Source organism: Berghia stephanieae, chromosome 10 (genome assembly GCF_034508935.2).
Source record: "Berghia stephanieae isolate SIO BIC M18660-M18661 chromosome 10, UCSD_Bste_1.3, whole genome shotgun sequence".
Classification (NCBI taxonomy): Eukaryota; Metazoa; Mollusca; class Gastropoda; order Nudibranchia; family Aeolidiidae; genus Berghia; species Berghia stephanieae.
In genome coordinates this window covers 32,460,708-32,476,407 of record NC_088369.1, presented here as the reverse complement: position 1 = coordinate 32,476,407, position 15,700 = coordinate 32,460,708, and the positions used below count along the sequence as shown (strand labels likewise).

The 15,700-nt window shown below is 38.3% G+C and overlaps 1 protein-coding gene across 1 annotated transcript in view; it reads left to right on the top strand.

The window, feature by feature from the left end:
• Positions 1 to 3,949, top strand: part of LOC144980986 (uncharacterized) — a 30,010-nt gene extending 26,061 nt beyond the window's left edge. Inside the window, exon 6 of the mRNA XM_078929021.1 lies at positions 1,692 to 3,949. Coding sequence (XP_078785147.1) covers positions 1,692 to 2,073 — 382 coding nt within the window. The 3' untranslated portion in view covers positions 2,074 to 3,949. The remainder of the gene's footprint in view (positions 1 to 1,691) is intronic.
• The last annotated feature ends 11,751 nt before the right edge of the window (positions 3,950 to 15,700 follow it).

Here is a 15,700-nt window from a genome sequence, read left to right as displayed (position 1 = left end):
TGAGTATTCTTATTCTCGTTTTCATCTGCGTTTGTTGCGTAGTTAAAATGTCATTCAGTTGGCTGAACCTCGACTTAGCTATAGCAATCCTGTTTTTCACTTCCAGCTCATTCTTTCCGTTGTTGGTCATTGTCTGTCCAAGATATTTAAAAGAATCTACTTGTTCGATGTTTTGATTATTAATTTGGACTTTTGCGATTTTTTCAAGCTTCTTTGACATGACCATTACCTTCGTCTTTTGAACATTCATCTCTAGACCCTTTGCTGTACTGTTCAGGTTTACTTGATTTGCAAGGATCTGTAGATTTGTCTCGTTCGATGCCAACAATACTGTATCATCTGCATATCTCATATCATCTGCATATGTTGGATCTAAAATAATAAAAATAAACTAAAATTCCCTTTATTCATCCCATAGGGGAAATTTGTCTCTAGGGTCTATTCCAAGGGAAGACTGGAATAACCCAGGCGTCAGCCGAAGTGCAGCGCGCAAATTGAGCTAGGGCGAGGTGACTTGCTCAAGGCCACACAGCGTAGCGGCGGGTGATCGAACTCGGTACATTTCGGGTACGAAGCAAAGACGTACCGCTGAGCCTCGCTGCCCCTCCAGTGTATTATGACCTTGACCTAGTACCTTGTCATTGACAAATCTGGATATCCCCCAGGCAGTAGTTGAATTGCACACATATACGTAGGAAATGTTATGTCCATAGTATTTAGGGGTAACTTTGAGCAATTTGCTGCGGATGGCCTTCAATGTAAGCTGGAAAGAGCACATATCAAATGAAGAGCTCTACAGTGGCCTTCCCCCAGTGACCTCGAAGATACAAAAGAGAAGACTGAGACTTGCGGGGCACTGCTGGAGACACAAGGAGGAGATTGCAAGCAGTCTTGTGCTATGGGAACCACCTGAGTGAGCTAGAAGCAGAGGTAGGCAGATTAAAAATTACATTGACTGTCTGCTAGATGACACAGGAATGGACAACACCCGGGAGCTGCGTACGCTTATGGAGGACAGGACAGAATGGCGAAGACTTGTGGCTCATGTTGGGCGCCCCAAGGGGCGGCCTAAGTAAGTAAAGTAAGTTGAGCAATTTTCAACTCGAGAGCTCTCTCAAGTCTTGGAAAGTTGAACAGGCCGTTTAACATAATGCGTTGTAAGGAAGGGGAAGAATGAGTTCAATGATTTTATCACAAATTAATAATTTTAGCAATCAGTTCCTGGCTGGTATCCCCATTTCCAGAGGTGTTCAGAGTTTTCCGGACTTTCATTTAACGAATTAAAAAGATTGGACCCGACAAGACTTAACATCAAAACTTGAATTTTATTATAAAAAGTAAACAAAGGTTAAAAATAAATGTATCCGGGCAAAATCCAAGTCCTCGTGGGCTCCTTGGGGCTAATCATGGCTAATCATGGCTAATCAAACGTTGAATTTGTCGTCTATCTGGTTTTTAAAGCAATGTATTTATGGTTTTATTAATTTTGTTGTTGGCTGAAGAAGGGGTTTGAGTCCGAAACGTTCAGTGTTTCGTATTTTGTTCTTATTGGAAGCTGTTACAATTATTCATTTTTGTTTATTACTTGTGCACAACTTCTGGCAGCTTAGTATCTTCAATTTGATTGATTGATTGATTGATTGATTGATTTATTTATTTATTTATTTATTTATTTATATTCTTGGCAACAGGTCATGTCACTCCGACGCACCGTCTGCCTCAAGGGAAAATTTTTCAGTAAGAAAGAGGAGGTCAGAGTTTGGGGGTCATGGACACCACGATGGGAAAAGCCGTAAAGGAAGACGCGGATTACGTCAAGGTCAAGGTCATTACGATGAAATGTTAATGTTACAACAGTTAAATGAAACTGAAGCGTCCAGTTGGAACACGTTGGAAACTATTCAGCACATCGTACGAGAAACTCTGGGAGAAGAGAAACAGACAGACATCTACTCTTTTCTTTCGTCCAAAATGCAAGAATTTTCGAAATCTACCCAAGATTGGATGGAAGATGAAGTATTGAAACTCTATTTAGAGGCGAAACGCCGTGAAAGGGAGATAGAAACTCAATAAACGCTGGGTTCCTCTGCTGAGGTGCTAGTTTTCTTGCCCAAGGAAAATTCGAGATATCGACACACAACGGAATTTGGGTCCTCTGGATATCTGTGCAACGCCGCCTAATACTTTAGTTCGCCCACGTCCCTGCTCCAATTGTTGGTTACTTCTGTATTCGCACTCTGGTATTAGTATATCAAGGTGAGAAAGATGTGAAAACGATGAATAAGAAAGCATTGGGTTCATAGGTGTAATTATAAATACACGGCCAGGCGGAACTTACATGCCTGACACTTATAGATAGAACGAAGATGACGTCACTCAGGTCTTTGTTATTGTTATTTCTCATCCACGTTTATGAATAATTCTCACTAAGCTATATTATCCAGACTATAAAAGTTCGTGGTTACACAGTTTTATGTGTTGGTTCGTCATACTTCCGGATGGCAATGTTGTGAGCTTCCTAGCCAAGCGCAAACTATCTATACTCTACATGTTATTTCATCGATCAGATTTTTAGCAATCCAAATTTGACCAAATTCGCCCCCCCCCCCCCCCCCTAACCCCTCCTCCAGGTACGTAAGGATTTTAAAACCAACATTTTTATCAAAAGTGATAACAGGTCATTAAGGTCATTATATTTTGACTCAGAAAAATATAGCTACACGACTATGCTGATTTAACTTCATATCTTTTCTAAAGCATTGTAAAATGAAACTCCGTGGGAATGAGTAGGTATATATATATACCCCTGGATTTTTATTTGATAAAGAACCTCCCCACTTCCTCAAATTGGAATCCCGCCCTCTCCCTCCAAAATAGATTTTACGTTTGTTGCGGTGGACGACTTATCTGGAGACTTGTAATTTATGTATCTGGCTACGTTTTCAAGTGGTCAGCGACCGACTGCGCGATTTGTCTTGTTTCGATGCCGCTTTTTCATTATTTTAATCCTTGAATGGATACAATCTTATAGATGTTGTGCACTTGGCTAATAAACTCACAACATTGTCATTCGGAAATATAACGGACCAACACACAAAACTATGTGTAGCCTCGAACGTTTACATTCTGGTTAATACAGTTTAGTGAGAATAACTCATAAACATGGATGGCGAAAAATAATAACAAAGACCAGAGTGACGTCAACTTCGCTCTATCTATTTGTTGAGGCGTGAAATAGTTAGAAACAGTTGCTTGTTACCTTTTCATTTCAACCTGATTTACCCACAGCTGTCGCACTTATTAGCAAGTTAACTATTGAGTTTCCAACCTTCAACGATCGACCAACGACGTGGAAGAAAACAAAGGTCTGTCCTAAGAGTCTTGAGGACAGATCTTAGTTTTCTCCCACGTCGTTGGTCGATCGTTGAAGGTTGGGAACGTAATCGTTAACTTGCTATTGACAGATAGAAAGGCAAGAGACATGGAAAATGATCGATGGCAAATTGGATTCAATAGTCTGATGTCACGTCGCCCAGCAACGGCGGCCTTCGTGGTTCTAAACAAAGAAAATCGGTACTTTTTATTCTTCATGCTGGCTAGAACTTTTCATATATATGTCTTGTGATCAGAATGTGTAAAAGTCAAAACATGATCAGATTTATTATGGGGTTTTTTTTTCTCCTCTTGATGCGCTTTTATGCTCATCGGAGAAATATTTCATAAGGGCGTCCGCCATTATTCCGATAGTTTAGAGCCAGTAACTAAGTTACCATGCGTCTTTTACGAGGGAAGTGACGTTACGACTGTTGAAGCGTATTCCTATCAGTGTTGTTCGCTTGCAAGCCCGACGATCTACGAACTAAGCTACAGTATCTCCCTTCCAAATCATCCAATGTAAATTTTATATATTTAAAAAATTGAATAAAGTTGTCATTTTATACGACCATCATTTTGTTTACTTTGTTAGGTCTTTTTTATTTTTTTTTAAAAGAAAGATTATAATGAATTGAGTTAAATGGTTGTATTGTGTATTCAATACTCTCTCTCTCTCTCTCTCTCTCTCTCTCTCTCTCTCTCTCTCTCTCTCTCTCTCTCTCTCTCTCTCTCCCTCTCTCTCACTCTCTGTCTCTCTCTCTCTCTCTCTCTCTCTCTCTCTCTTTCTCTCTCCCCCTTTCTCTCTCACCCCCCCCCATCTCTCTCTCTCTCCCGCCCCCCACCCCCATCTCTCTCCCGCCCCCCACCCCCTCTCTCTCTCTCACTCTCTCTCGGTGGGGTCTTTTGACCTCTCATAGGTCACTTGCTTGCTGTATTTTCTATCCCCCTATATATGTTTTCTGAGTTGCTTTCTGTCCTTGTTTTGGAATGAGATCACACACTGCTTTCTGTAGGCCTGGGTTGAGAGGGAAACATTCAAATGTGAATTAATAGTTTTGGGAGATGGTATTTTTTTTCTTGTAAATCACCTCTGTCTTATGATTTTTGTTTTAATATATTTAGTATTATTGGTTTGTAAACATTTGAGTGTATTCCTCTCAGAGGGGACGTACCTTCTATGCTTATGTCAGGATTAGACTGTTATGTGATCTCAAACTAAGTACAATGATAGTGTGATCTTGATTCAACATCTGTTTCCTATTTGAACCAATTCCCCTTTTGCCTTACTTTGTCGCGGGTGCTTTCAATTGTAATTCTAGACCTTTTTTACTAACCCATTTTCTTCCTTTTTACTGCCACTGATATGACCTAAATGTGTTGTAAGCTCTGTAAAACCCACAGGAAAATCCATGACAAATGACATTGATATATTTCTGGCTGTGGCGGGTTGTGTGTTATTTTTGTGGGATCGAGTCCAACCGATAGCTTAATGGTCTGGATTCGAACTAGTATGCGCGCTATGGCTCTCGTTACCAGCTGCGCCACTCAACCTGTACCACAAACGGCTCAGGTTTAATCTAGGGGTGATCAAGAATTGCCTTAGGGTCCCTTATAACTTAATTGTATTAATATCAAGTGAGTCAAGACAATAGTAACGCCCAATACAATAATAACAATTCTATACATAAAGTTTAATTAGATTGTTAAAGGAAAAGATAGAAAGAATAAGTATTTATTTAATATCAGGAAGAATAGCTCTAATTGAGTGGATCTAATTTAGTATTTATTTATCTATTGATTTATTTATTGATTCGTTTATGATTGATTGATTGAGTTAGTTTCTAATCATCTGTGTCTGTGGAAAATACATTTGAAAATGGTATAAGTATAAGCCCGTTTGGCTTATCTTTATCCTGCCGGCTTGCTTGATTGAGGCAAATGTATCGGCTAGTTCCAGGGTTGGCGCCTGCTTGCAGGGGTTTCTGGACTTCACAACAATGTGTTGTAGTTAGCGACTGACATCAGGGGTTTACCACAATGCAAGGACTGGGAGGCAGGGATTCGGCACGGGCTGGGTGCTTCAAGGACAAGGACAAGGACCTTCAATTAAGAGTTAAACAACAAAAAAAAAAAGGTCTTAGAGCCAATCGAGTTTGTCTTTCGCCATCAAATCGTCCTTGAGCGACACATCATAATAGCCTTTATTTGCCGACAAAGGCAAGGAGAAGCAGTAACTCCATGATAATGGTAGTTAGTATATATGTATCAAACATCAACTGACAGTCGAGCTATCTTACATGATAAGAATTTAACAGGGTTGTGTCCCTGGTATTTCTTAATTTATTTTTATGAATTTTAATTGAGGTTATGATGTGTGGCCGGCGATTGGCGGTAGGGTACAGACATTCAAGCAATATACATATTGAATATAAATGAAATAATAGCATAGATCATAAAAAAATGTTAACTATAGTATAAGATACATATAGATATAGTTTTGTACAGGTATTCCAACTTACGAACATCCATGGAATAGCACAATTAAAATATATACACAAACTATAATATTAATAATGGATTAAATTGAATTCAAAGTAATATCTCGTTCCACTTTGAATGTTAACCAATAATTCATTTTTCCTTCAGCCGAGGGATGACAAACTTTTACAAGTTTGAAATTGGAGAGATAGCTCTTCTTTCTTGGGATTCTTAGCGTGTGTGTGATTTGATTCAGAGATGAATTTGATTTTGTGATTTAAAGGAGCGCATCTGAATTATGGTAATAGCCAATCAGAAGAATGTTCCTGTTTTAGATAGCCAATGATATCCAGATGCTTTGGTAAGAAAGAATAACGGAGAATTACCGGAGAGCTAGACCTTAATTGAAATTTTAGCTACTCTTGAACGAGACAAGAACCTCAGGGCATATGCACGTTGGAGTTTTGTTTGGAAAAGGTAATTAGCAGGAGGTATGGATACAATGGGCAGACAATTTGAACAGGTAAATAAGCCTTAAGCTGAAAGTGAGTATTCCGTTATACAATGGAAAGGTTTCCCACCTAACGACCAAAATTTCCGTTAGAAAAATTTAGAGCTTATTGGGAAAAGACTGTCCATGTTTTGAGTATCTCAACTAGAGGTGTTAATCTGCCTTGGCAAATATATGTCTCGTCCACTAGGTTTGAAGTGGTTTTGAATGAGACGCTGACGAATGATAAAGAAACACGCAGTGAAAGAAAATCGTTCGTCACACTGGCACAAACTAAAACGGTCCTACCCAGGGCAAGGATTAGTCTCTATAGATAGTATGCGCTTGGCTAAGAAGCTCATAACATTGCCATCCGGAAGTATAACGGACCAACACACAAAACTGTGTGTATCCATGAACGTTAAAAGTCGGGTTAATACATTTCAGTGAGCATTACTCATAAACGCGGATGGCAATAAGCAATAACAAAGACCTGAGTGAGGTCATCTTCGAACTATCTATAGATAGTATGCAGATGACGTCACTCAGGCCTTTGTCATTGTTTTTGCCATCCGCGTTTGTGAGTTGTTCTCACTAAACTGTATTAACCAGACTATAAAAGTTCATGGTTACACAGAGTTTGTGTGTTGGTCCGTTCTACTTCCGGATGGCAATGTTGTGAACTCCTTGGCCAAGCGCATTCTATCTATAGATAGTTCGAAGATGACGTGACTCAGGTCTTTGTTATTGTTTTTGCCATTCGCGTTCATGAGTAATGCTCACTGAACTGTATTAACCTGACTATAAACGTTCATGGATACACACAGTTTTGTGTGTTGGTCCGTTATCTTCCGGATGGCAATGTTAATGTTATGAGCTTTTTAGCCAAGCGCATACTATCTATAGTCTGATTGATAGAATTGAGTGAGAACTACTCATAAAAATGGCTGACTAAAAACAATAACAAAGACCTCAGTGACATAAATTTCGTTCTATCTATTATGGAGTACTCAACCACAAAGGACGCATATATACGACACGATCATCACAGCGGGATGTTATTTATTATTATGTTATAGATCGTTCTGTGCTGTTATATGGTTGTGAGAGCTGGACCATAAACAAGACCATGGTTAAAAGACTGGAGGCAGCGGAAATGTGGTTTTACAGAACAATGATGAGGGTGTCATGGGTGGAAAGGAAAAGAAATGAAGAACTTTTAGAAATGGCAAACAGAAAAAGATCACTGATAACAAAACTCATCAAACGCCAAATGGAATTTTTAGGACACATTATCCGCCACCCTGGTTTGGAAGTACTCGCCTTGACTGGAAAGATGAATGGAAAAAGAATAAGAGGAAGACAAAGGATAACTTATTTGAAAGGGATAAGAACTTGGACAGATGAAGCTGAGAAAGGTGGCGCTACTTTAATAGAATTGGCAAGAGATAGATCAGCTTGGCGGAAGATGACCTCCGACGTCTGCTTCAGATATGGAACTACATGATGATGATGATGATAGATCGTTCGGAGATGACGTCACTCGGGTCTTTGTTATTGTTTTTTGCCATCCGCGTTTATGAGTAATGCTCACTGAACTGTATTAACTCGACTATAAACTTTCATGGATACACACAGTTTGTGTGTTGGTCCGTTATACTTCCGGATGGCAATGTTATGAGCTTCTAAGCCAAGCGCATACTATCTATAAACAAACATTACAACATTAGAAACAGCATAACAATTAACATTGGAAAACATGAAGCACATCATTTTGTGACACTTATTCTGCCGTTGTTTAAAAAACACATTATAGATAGTATGCAGATGACGTCACACAGGCCTTTGTTATTGTTTTTGCCATCCGCGTTTGTGAGTTGTTCTCACTAAACTGTATTAACCAGACTATAAAAGTTCATGGTTACACAGAGTTTGTGTGTTGGTCCGTTATACTTCCGGATGGCAATGTGATGAGCTTCTTAGCCAAGCGCATACTATCTATATGCAATGGTAACCAAATAGCACATATTGTGTTCTTCAATAAAACGGCAGTATTATCGAGACCTCCGATTATAGGAAAATTCCGATTGGGATTTTTAGAATGTTTATCTACTATTTGTAATTATTATCCAGTTTACTACCGTACTCTGGAAAAAACAAGTATTAATCAATTTGGCGAAGTCCCGGGTTTGGGAGTTTTTGCCAAGATGGGGGTCATTGTAATCGATCGCTGTTTAATGAATATCCGACTCCACCTCTTCTGCTATTTCGCTTGCCTAGCAGATGTCGAGGGATATAAATTATAATAGGCCTTACGGGTAAACATTTAAAAAATGGCCCTAATCGAATTTGGATCAATTACCACAAATTTAATCAAATCACAGTCAACAGCGAGCACAGAATAGATCTATATGATCATGTGTTTGGTTTTTGTTTTTTTGTTCTTTATTTATTTATTTATTTGTTTATTTTTGGAGAAAATTATGTATCTCGTGGTTTATTAAAAAATATGAAAAGTAATAGGAAAAAAACGAATTTTATTTGTAAGTGGGGGGGGGGGGGGGGGGGGGGGTGGGGATGGCTTTTTGCATTTATTTATTTATCCATTTATTTATTTTACTTATTTAATTTATTTATTGGTGATTCCTCCAGACAATTTACAGGCGATAACAATTACGTAAAGTCACCTCAAAATCTCGATGCCTTCATTAATTTCGTTAATAAAGTTATTGAACATCACTGCTTATTTCTTTGCGCTAATGTTCGGACACTGTTGAAAATGAAAAGTGAAAGGGGGCACAAAAGGCTTTCTAAAAGTAAAAGTGGTCTGTCGGTAGATCAACAAGCAGGCTATCGGTATGATAGGCCTACTTGATAAACGTATACAAAATCAAATAAAATTTGTTAAGGTTTGTATGCAAGTGTAAATAGAGAGTAAGATGTATGGTGTTGTGTATGGTAGACAGAAAATATAAATATCTCAAGTAACAATAGTTGCCAATCTAGTTTGCCACCCTGTCTATTGTGATCCTGTGACGTGCAGGTATGTCTGATGGTTGATCGTTGCTTCAATGCATTTACCTTTGCTTAGCCCCCCCCACCCCATAGCCCTCAGGGTTTTGTTTTTTTTAAATTAGCTTTTATATAGCGCAATATCCACTTAACGTGCTCAAAGCGCTTTACAAGGGGTCCCTGGCAACACTTAACATTTGGACGGGACATGACGCCTGTTAGGCGATATTGTACTTTTTTCGGACTGAGACAACGCTGTTAACGGCCTGGTACTTATTTTACACCTGAGTGTGGTGAGAGAATGTGAGTACAGAGCATTTTCCATGGACTCAACTATGCTCCGAGCGAGGCTCGAACCCAGGACCTCCCGATCCGAAAGCGAGTGTCATACCAGTAGACCACATAGCCGCTCTACTCTCTTTAAAAGAAAAAAAGGAGCTTTTATATAGCACAATATCCACATGCTCAAAGCACTTTACAAAGGGCCCTTGACCAACAGCACATAACATGTAGAACGAGACATGAAATAATCTGGAGGATATTGCTTTTTCATGAAATGATGATAGACCGTCTTGTCTTTGTACGAATATATCGGGAATCTTTGAGAAAAATCTGAAGATTTAATTGGCATCAATAAAAGCAGATTTAACAATTAAAAAAAAAAACCCCCCCCCCCCCCCCCCCCGCGCAATAAAGCTCAGCGGTACGGTCTTTGCATCGTACCCGAAAGGTACCGAGTTCGATCACCCGCCGCTGCGCTGTGTGGCCTTGAGCAAGTCACCTCGCCTTAGCTCAATTTGCGGAGCTGCACTGCGACTGATGCCTGGGTTATTCCAGTCTTCCCTTTCTTTTTCTCTTTCTTTTAATTAAAACTATTCTATCTACGGGATTCAAATTGGAGCCATTGGTTAGCTCAGATATATATATATATATATATATATATATATATATATATATATATATATATATATATATATATATATATATATATATATACATTAAATTTAAAAAAAATTATCCTAGATAACTGATTTTATATAATGATAGAACACTTGTTTCCGGTTGGGGATCAAATTTTGAGGGGGTTACAAAAATGTTCTTATTCCTCGCAATCTCAAAAGTTACGTCAACATTTTCTTTGACCTTAACCGAACATGGTAGCTTGAATATTCAATCTCAGCTTACAACATGATTGGACATTTCTTTCGTGTTCAAAGTTCACAGTCAGCCAGCCAACTGACAACTGCAAAACCCAGGCAGTCAGACAAATCGTTATAATGGGGTTGGTACAATATCGCTACACACATTAGCTCTACTTAGTGTACTGTGTATGCACTCCACCTATGAAGCAGCTGTAAACGAAGTATGTCAAGCTGGGACAAGCCAACCCAGCAGGTAAACGTACAATCGAAGGAAAGAATGAACGAGTAAAACGAATACAAAGGAGGTTGCAAAGCCTTTGTGTTGTTACCAACATAAGTGCCTGCTCCACTCACTTTTCTGAATTAAAAATTCACCCCATACACCGGAGCATACTCAATGTCTCAATCGTTTCTATGTTATATGTTTGTGATGAGAATATTGGCTATTAAGCTTAACTGCTGGTCAAAATTACTTCGCGATGGTGGTGAACGAATCGGCGATCTCAAGAAGTGGGTGAGAGAGGGATCTAGAAATGACTTTGGGTTTGAAACGAATATTTTGTGTTCGTGGATAGCTCACACGGTAGAGCCACGCTCTCACCTGCCAGGCGGAGTTGTCGTACCAATAAGGTCGCAGGTTCAAACCCCACCACCGCCGCGAAAAAAATTTTTTTTATTCTCTATTGTCTTCTGGCACTTTTCTACTCACTTCATATCTTGTTGTTACCAACATAAGTGCCTGCTCCACTCACTTTTCTGAATTAAAAATTCACCCCATACACCGGAGCATACTCAATGTCTCAATCGTTTCTATGTTATATGTTTGTGATGAGAATATTGGCTATTAAGCTTAACTGCTGGTCAAAATTACTTCGCGATGGTGGTGAACGAATCGGCGATCTCAAGAAGTGGGTGAGAGAGGGATCTAGAAATGACTTTGGGTTTGAAACGAATATTTTGTGTTCGTGGATAGCTCACACGGTAGAGCCACGCTCTCACCTGCCAGGCGGAGTTGTCGTACCAATAAGGTCGCAGGTTCAAACCCCACCACCGCCGCGAAAAAATTTTTTATTCTCTATTGTCTTCTGGCACTTTTCTACTCACTTCATATCTTGTTAAAGCCTTTGAAGCATACACGAGACGAATGAACTCGAGAGGATCGAGGAGATTGATAATGCGTACAGAAACGCGATGAGGGCAAGCCAGGCAGACGGACAGACAGTCGAGCAGGAACGAGGAAAGCAGACACGTTGGCAAGGGAGGTTAGTACAATAAAAGGGGGAAAAGATCATGGGAGATTAGCCAGGCAACCTTTTCGACGCAGTACACGCAGAGAATTAAAAGAGAGAAAAACAGACCATGTGAACTGTTGATGAAGAGTTAGTTGCAGGCAATTTTTAGACCTCGCTTCGTTCTCGGTCATTCTGCACCCTCGAGGTCTATTTAGAATCAGAACGAACGTAGGGCGAAGATGGCAGTGAGAAGGGAGGGAAGAGTGGAACAGTCGGGATGAATAATATCAAAGGCTTCTTCCTTCTATCACTGGCATTGATCTGTTTGGTCGATCCACTTCTGTCATGTATCCCTGCTTGAACTTGAAGACAGTGCTATTCAATGAAAGCAAAAAATAAGCACTGGAATTCTTACTGACATGAAAGACAGACAGTAGACAGACTGTCTTGATAGTGAGGGGGAGAAGGAGGGCTATTGATAATAAAAGAAATACCGATGAAATTGAAACTTGTAAAATTGATTAAAGGTAAAATTTTAAGACGAGACACAGTTTTATACTATATTAGTAATTGATGTTACTTGAAGGAGGGGAGGGGAGGAGGGGGGGGGGGGGGTATGACGTTTAACTATTGCTCCGTACGTATCAGAGAATGGCTTTTCATCTAATATGAGTCATAATTGAATATCTTTTTAAAATTTTGATGTTTAATAGGCCCAGCTGGCTAAAGGATAACGTTTGCAAATGTATAAATTATAAATACACACATATACATACATTGCATATAATATGTTTAATAGGCCCAGCTGGCTAAATAATAACGTTTGCATATCTATATCAATATATAAATATAAATTATAAATACACACATATACATACATTGCATATATGTTTAATAGGCCCAGTTGGCTAAATAATAACGTTTGCATATCTATATCTATAAATATAAATAATAAATACACACATACACACACACACACACACACACATATATATATATATATATATATATATATATATATATATATATATATATATATATATAATTGCCTTTTTCACCCTGGGTCAGGATATAGGCCACAGACAAACAGTTTCCATCCCTCTCTATCCTGAGCTAACTTTTTAATCTCATTCCATGTCTTACCACTTCTCTGTCGAAGACATCATCGGGTCAGCAGAGTCCTTTCGGCTTTGTCTGTTGTCCTTCATAAATTCTGTCATTCCAGAAACTCTTCGGTTATATATATATATATATATATATATATATATATATATATATATATATATATATATATATATATATATATATATATATATATTTATATATATTATATATATGTATATATGGGACACGGACCAGGGAGATTTGGGAAAGTCAGGGGTACATGGGACACGGACCAGGGAGATTTGGGAAAAGTCAGGGGTACATGGGACACGGACCAGGGAGATTTGGGAAAAGTCAGGGGTACATGGGACACGGACCAGGGAGATTTGGGAAAAGTCAGGGGTACATGGGACACGGAACAGGGAGATTTGGGAAAAGTCAGGGGTACATAGGACACGGACCAGGGATATTTGGGAAAAGTCAGGGGTACATGGGACACGGGCCAGGGGGACTTGGGACAGCTTGGAATAATTGGGGAAGTCACTTTATCCTAAAATATTGAAAATTAGCATTTAAAGTCTTAAGGCGGACGTAGGCCAAAGAGAAAATGAAATGTTCATATTTCTAATTTAGTTTCAAACAATTATTTTTACTATTCCTCGAGTTTGAAACAAACACTCGTGGGGCTATCAGAACCAATAGTATCTATTGTGTTAAAGGGAAGAAAAGTCTGACATCAAACCCCCCACTCTTTGGTTTTTAAATCCTTGGGAGTGTGTATATTGTATGTAACCAGTCCTTCGGAGTACTAATAATAAACATGTTACATATAAAGGTGTCATAACTATTTCAGTAGCAGGATGAAAAGGCAGATTCTTAGGATTACGAGACGTAAGATGGATAATCTTTATTGACGACCAGCACATATTATTTAAACTAGAAAATAAGAGGCCATCACTCTGACACCAAAAGATGAATTACATAAGGTATGTATCCAGTCCGCCGGAAGAATGGTTTTACACTTCCAATGAAATAGGAACCAGTTATATGACATCACGCTTTTCTTCCTTTTTCTACGGTACGTTGAACTTTCAAAAGTACTCTTTAGAAATCCGAATATCTTTAGGTTGGCTTGGGTTGCCATTACACTTGGCGTTATAAAAAATGATAGATGAATCGAACAATGTTAACAAAAAATATGGCTTATTAGTCTGTGAATTTTAAAATTGTGTTTTCGTATAAAAAAACTCATAGTGTGTCAGTCCAAAGTAATTTTCTTCTACACTTTTTTTTTTTCGACTTGCTCGACGACTCGTGAAACTTGTCTTATTTTTGTAAATTAAAAGAAAATTGTCCCACATAGCTTCATTTTAGGCCTGAACTTAGTATTACTATTTGTTCAGTAGCTTAATTTTTCGCTTGTTTTCTGGTCTTAGTAGCTATGACCTGTGTGACTTTTCTAACATTCGTAAAACCCGTTTCGTTGAGATTGGACCCCTTTTCTGTCGTCAGTTAAACTTCAAACTTCGCAGTCAAAACAAAAGACAAAAAAACAAAAAAACAAAACAAAATAAAACAAACAAAAAAAACAAAACCCCCCAAAAAAAACAACAACAAATAAACAAACAAACAAAAAATAAATAAATACAAATAAAAATTTAAAAAAAATAAAAAAATAAATGGAACCCCGATATTTGGTCTGTTAAATGCAACTGGCGATTGATTTAGGAACTCAAAGAGGGGTCATCTCTAGTCCCTTTATTTTTGTTCCAAATTAAGCTTTCTTGAGTTTTTTTAAAATATAGACAACTGCTATTTCCTGTGTCAAACGACTAATACTACGCACTGCGTGTAGATATCGAAGCAAACATCAAAATGCGCTTGAAATTATCATGAAGCATACTGACAAGACATAAATCATTGCTTGTCTTAAAATATGAATACGATTTGAAACATGAAAAATATGATGATTTTAACGTGAATGAATACCCAAGCAATTTTACTTCTATTGGGGCATTTAAACATGAGTCAAGGAGGCACGAGAGAATTCGGAAGAGTGTGTGTCGTGTGTCAGGTCTCCCTTGTCTTTGTAACGGAAAGATAGTATGAAGTTGACGTCACTCATGTCTTTGTTATTGTTTTTTGCCATCCGCGTTTATGAGTAATGCTCACTGAACTGTATTAACCCGACTATAAACGTTCATGGATACACACAGTTTTGTGTGTTGGTCCGTTATACTTCCGGATGGCAATGTTATGAGCTTCTTAGCCAAGCGCATACTATCTATAGAACCAACACAGAAAACTATGTGTAAACTTAAAAGTTTTTGGCCATTAAGTTTTAGCCCAATGATAAATAACCAACTATGTTTATCCAAACACGAAGTGTGGGTGTGTCACAAATTTCATGTTTTGATTGGTCAAAAATCTACTGGTTAATTGTGTCAAGTCTCTCGAAGCATGTTTTTCAACTTGTTATGTGAATAGTGTTTTTTTGAGTGAGAATCTTGTAATAAATGGATTCATGGGGGGGGGGTTCCAATTTTAAATTGTTACGTCAATCGTCAAATTGTTAGATCAGCTCAGCTATAGATAGTATGCGCTTGGCTAAGAAGCTCACAACTATATATGTAACTATGAACTTTTATAGTCTGGTAATACAGTTAAATGAGAATTACTCATAAACGTGGATGACAAAAAAAAAAAAAAAAAAAAAAAAAAAAAAAAAAAAAAAAAAAAAAAAAACCAATAACAAAGACATGAGTGACGTCAATTTCATTCTGTATATAGAAAAGAGTTTAACATGGCCCATAATTTCAGTATCAACGAGACTTAAACCCCAGAATTCTGCCGTACTTTGGAAAAAG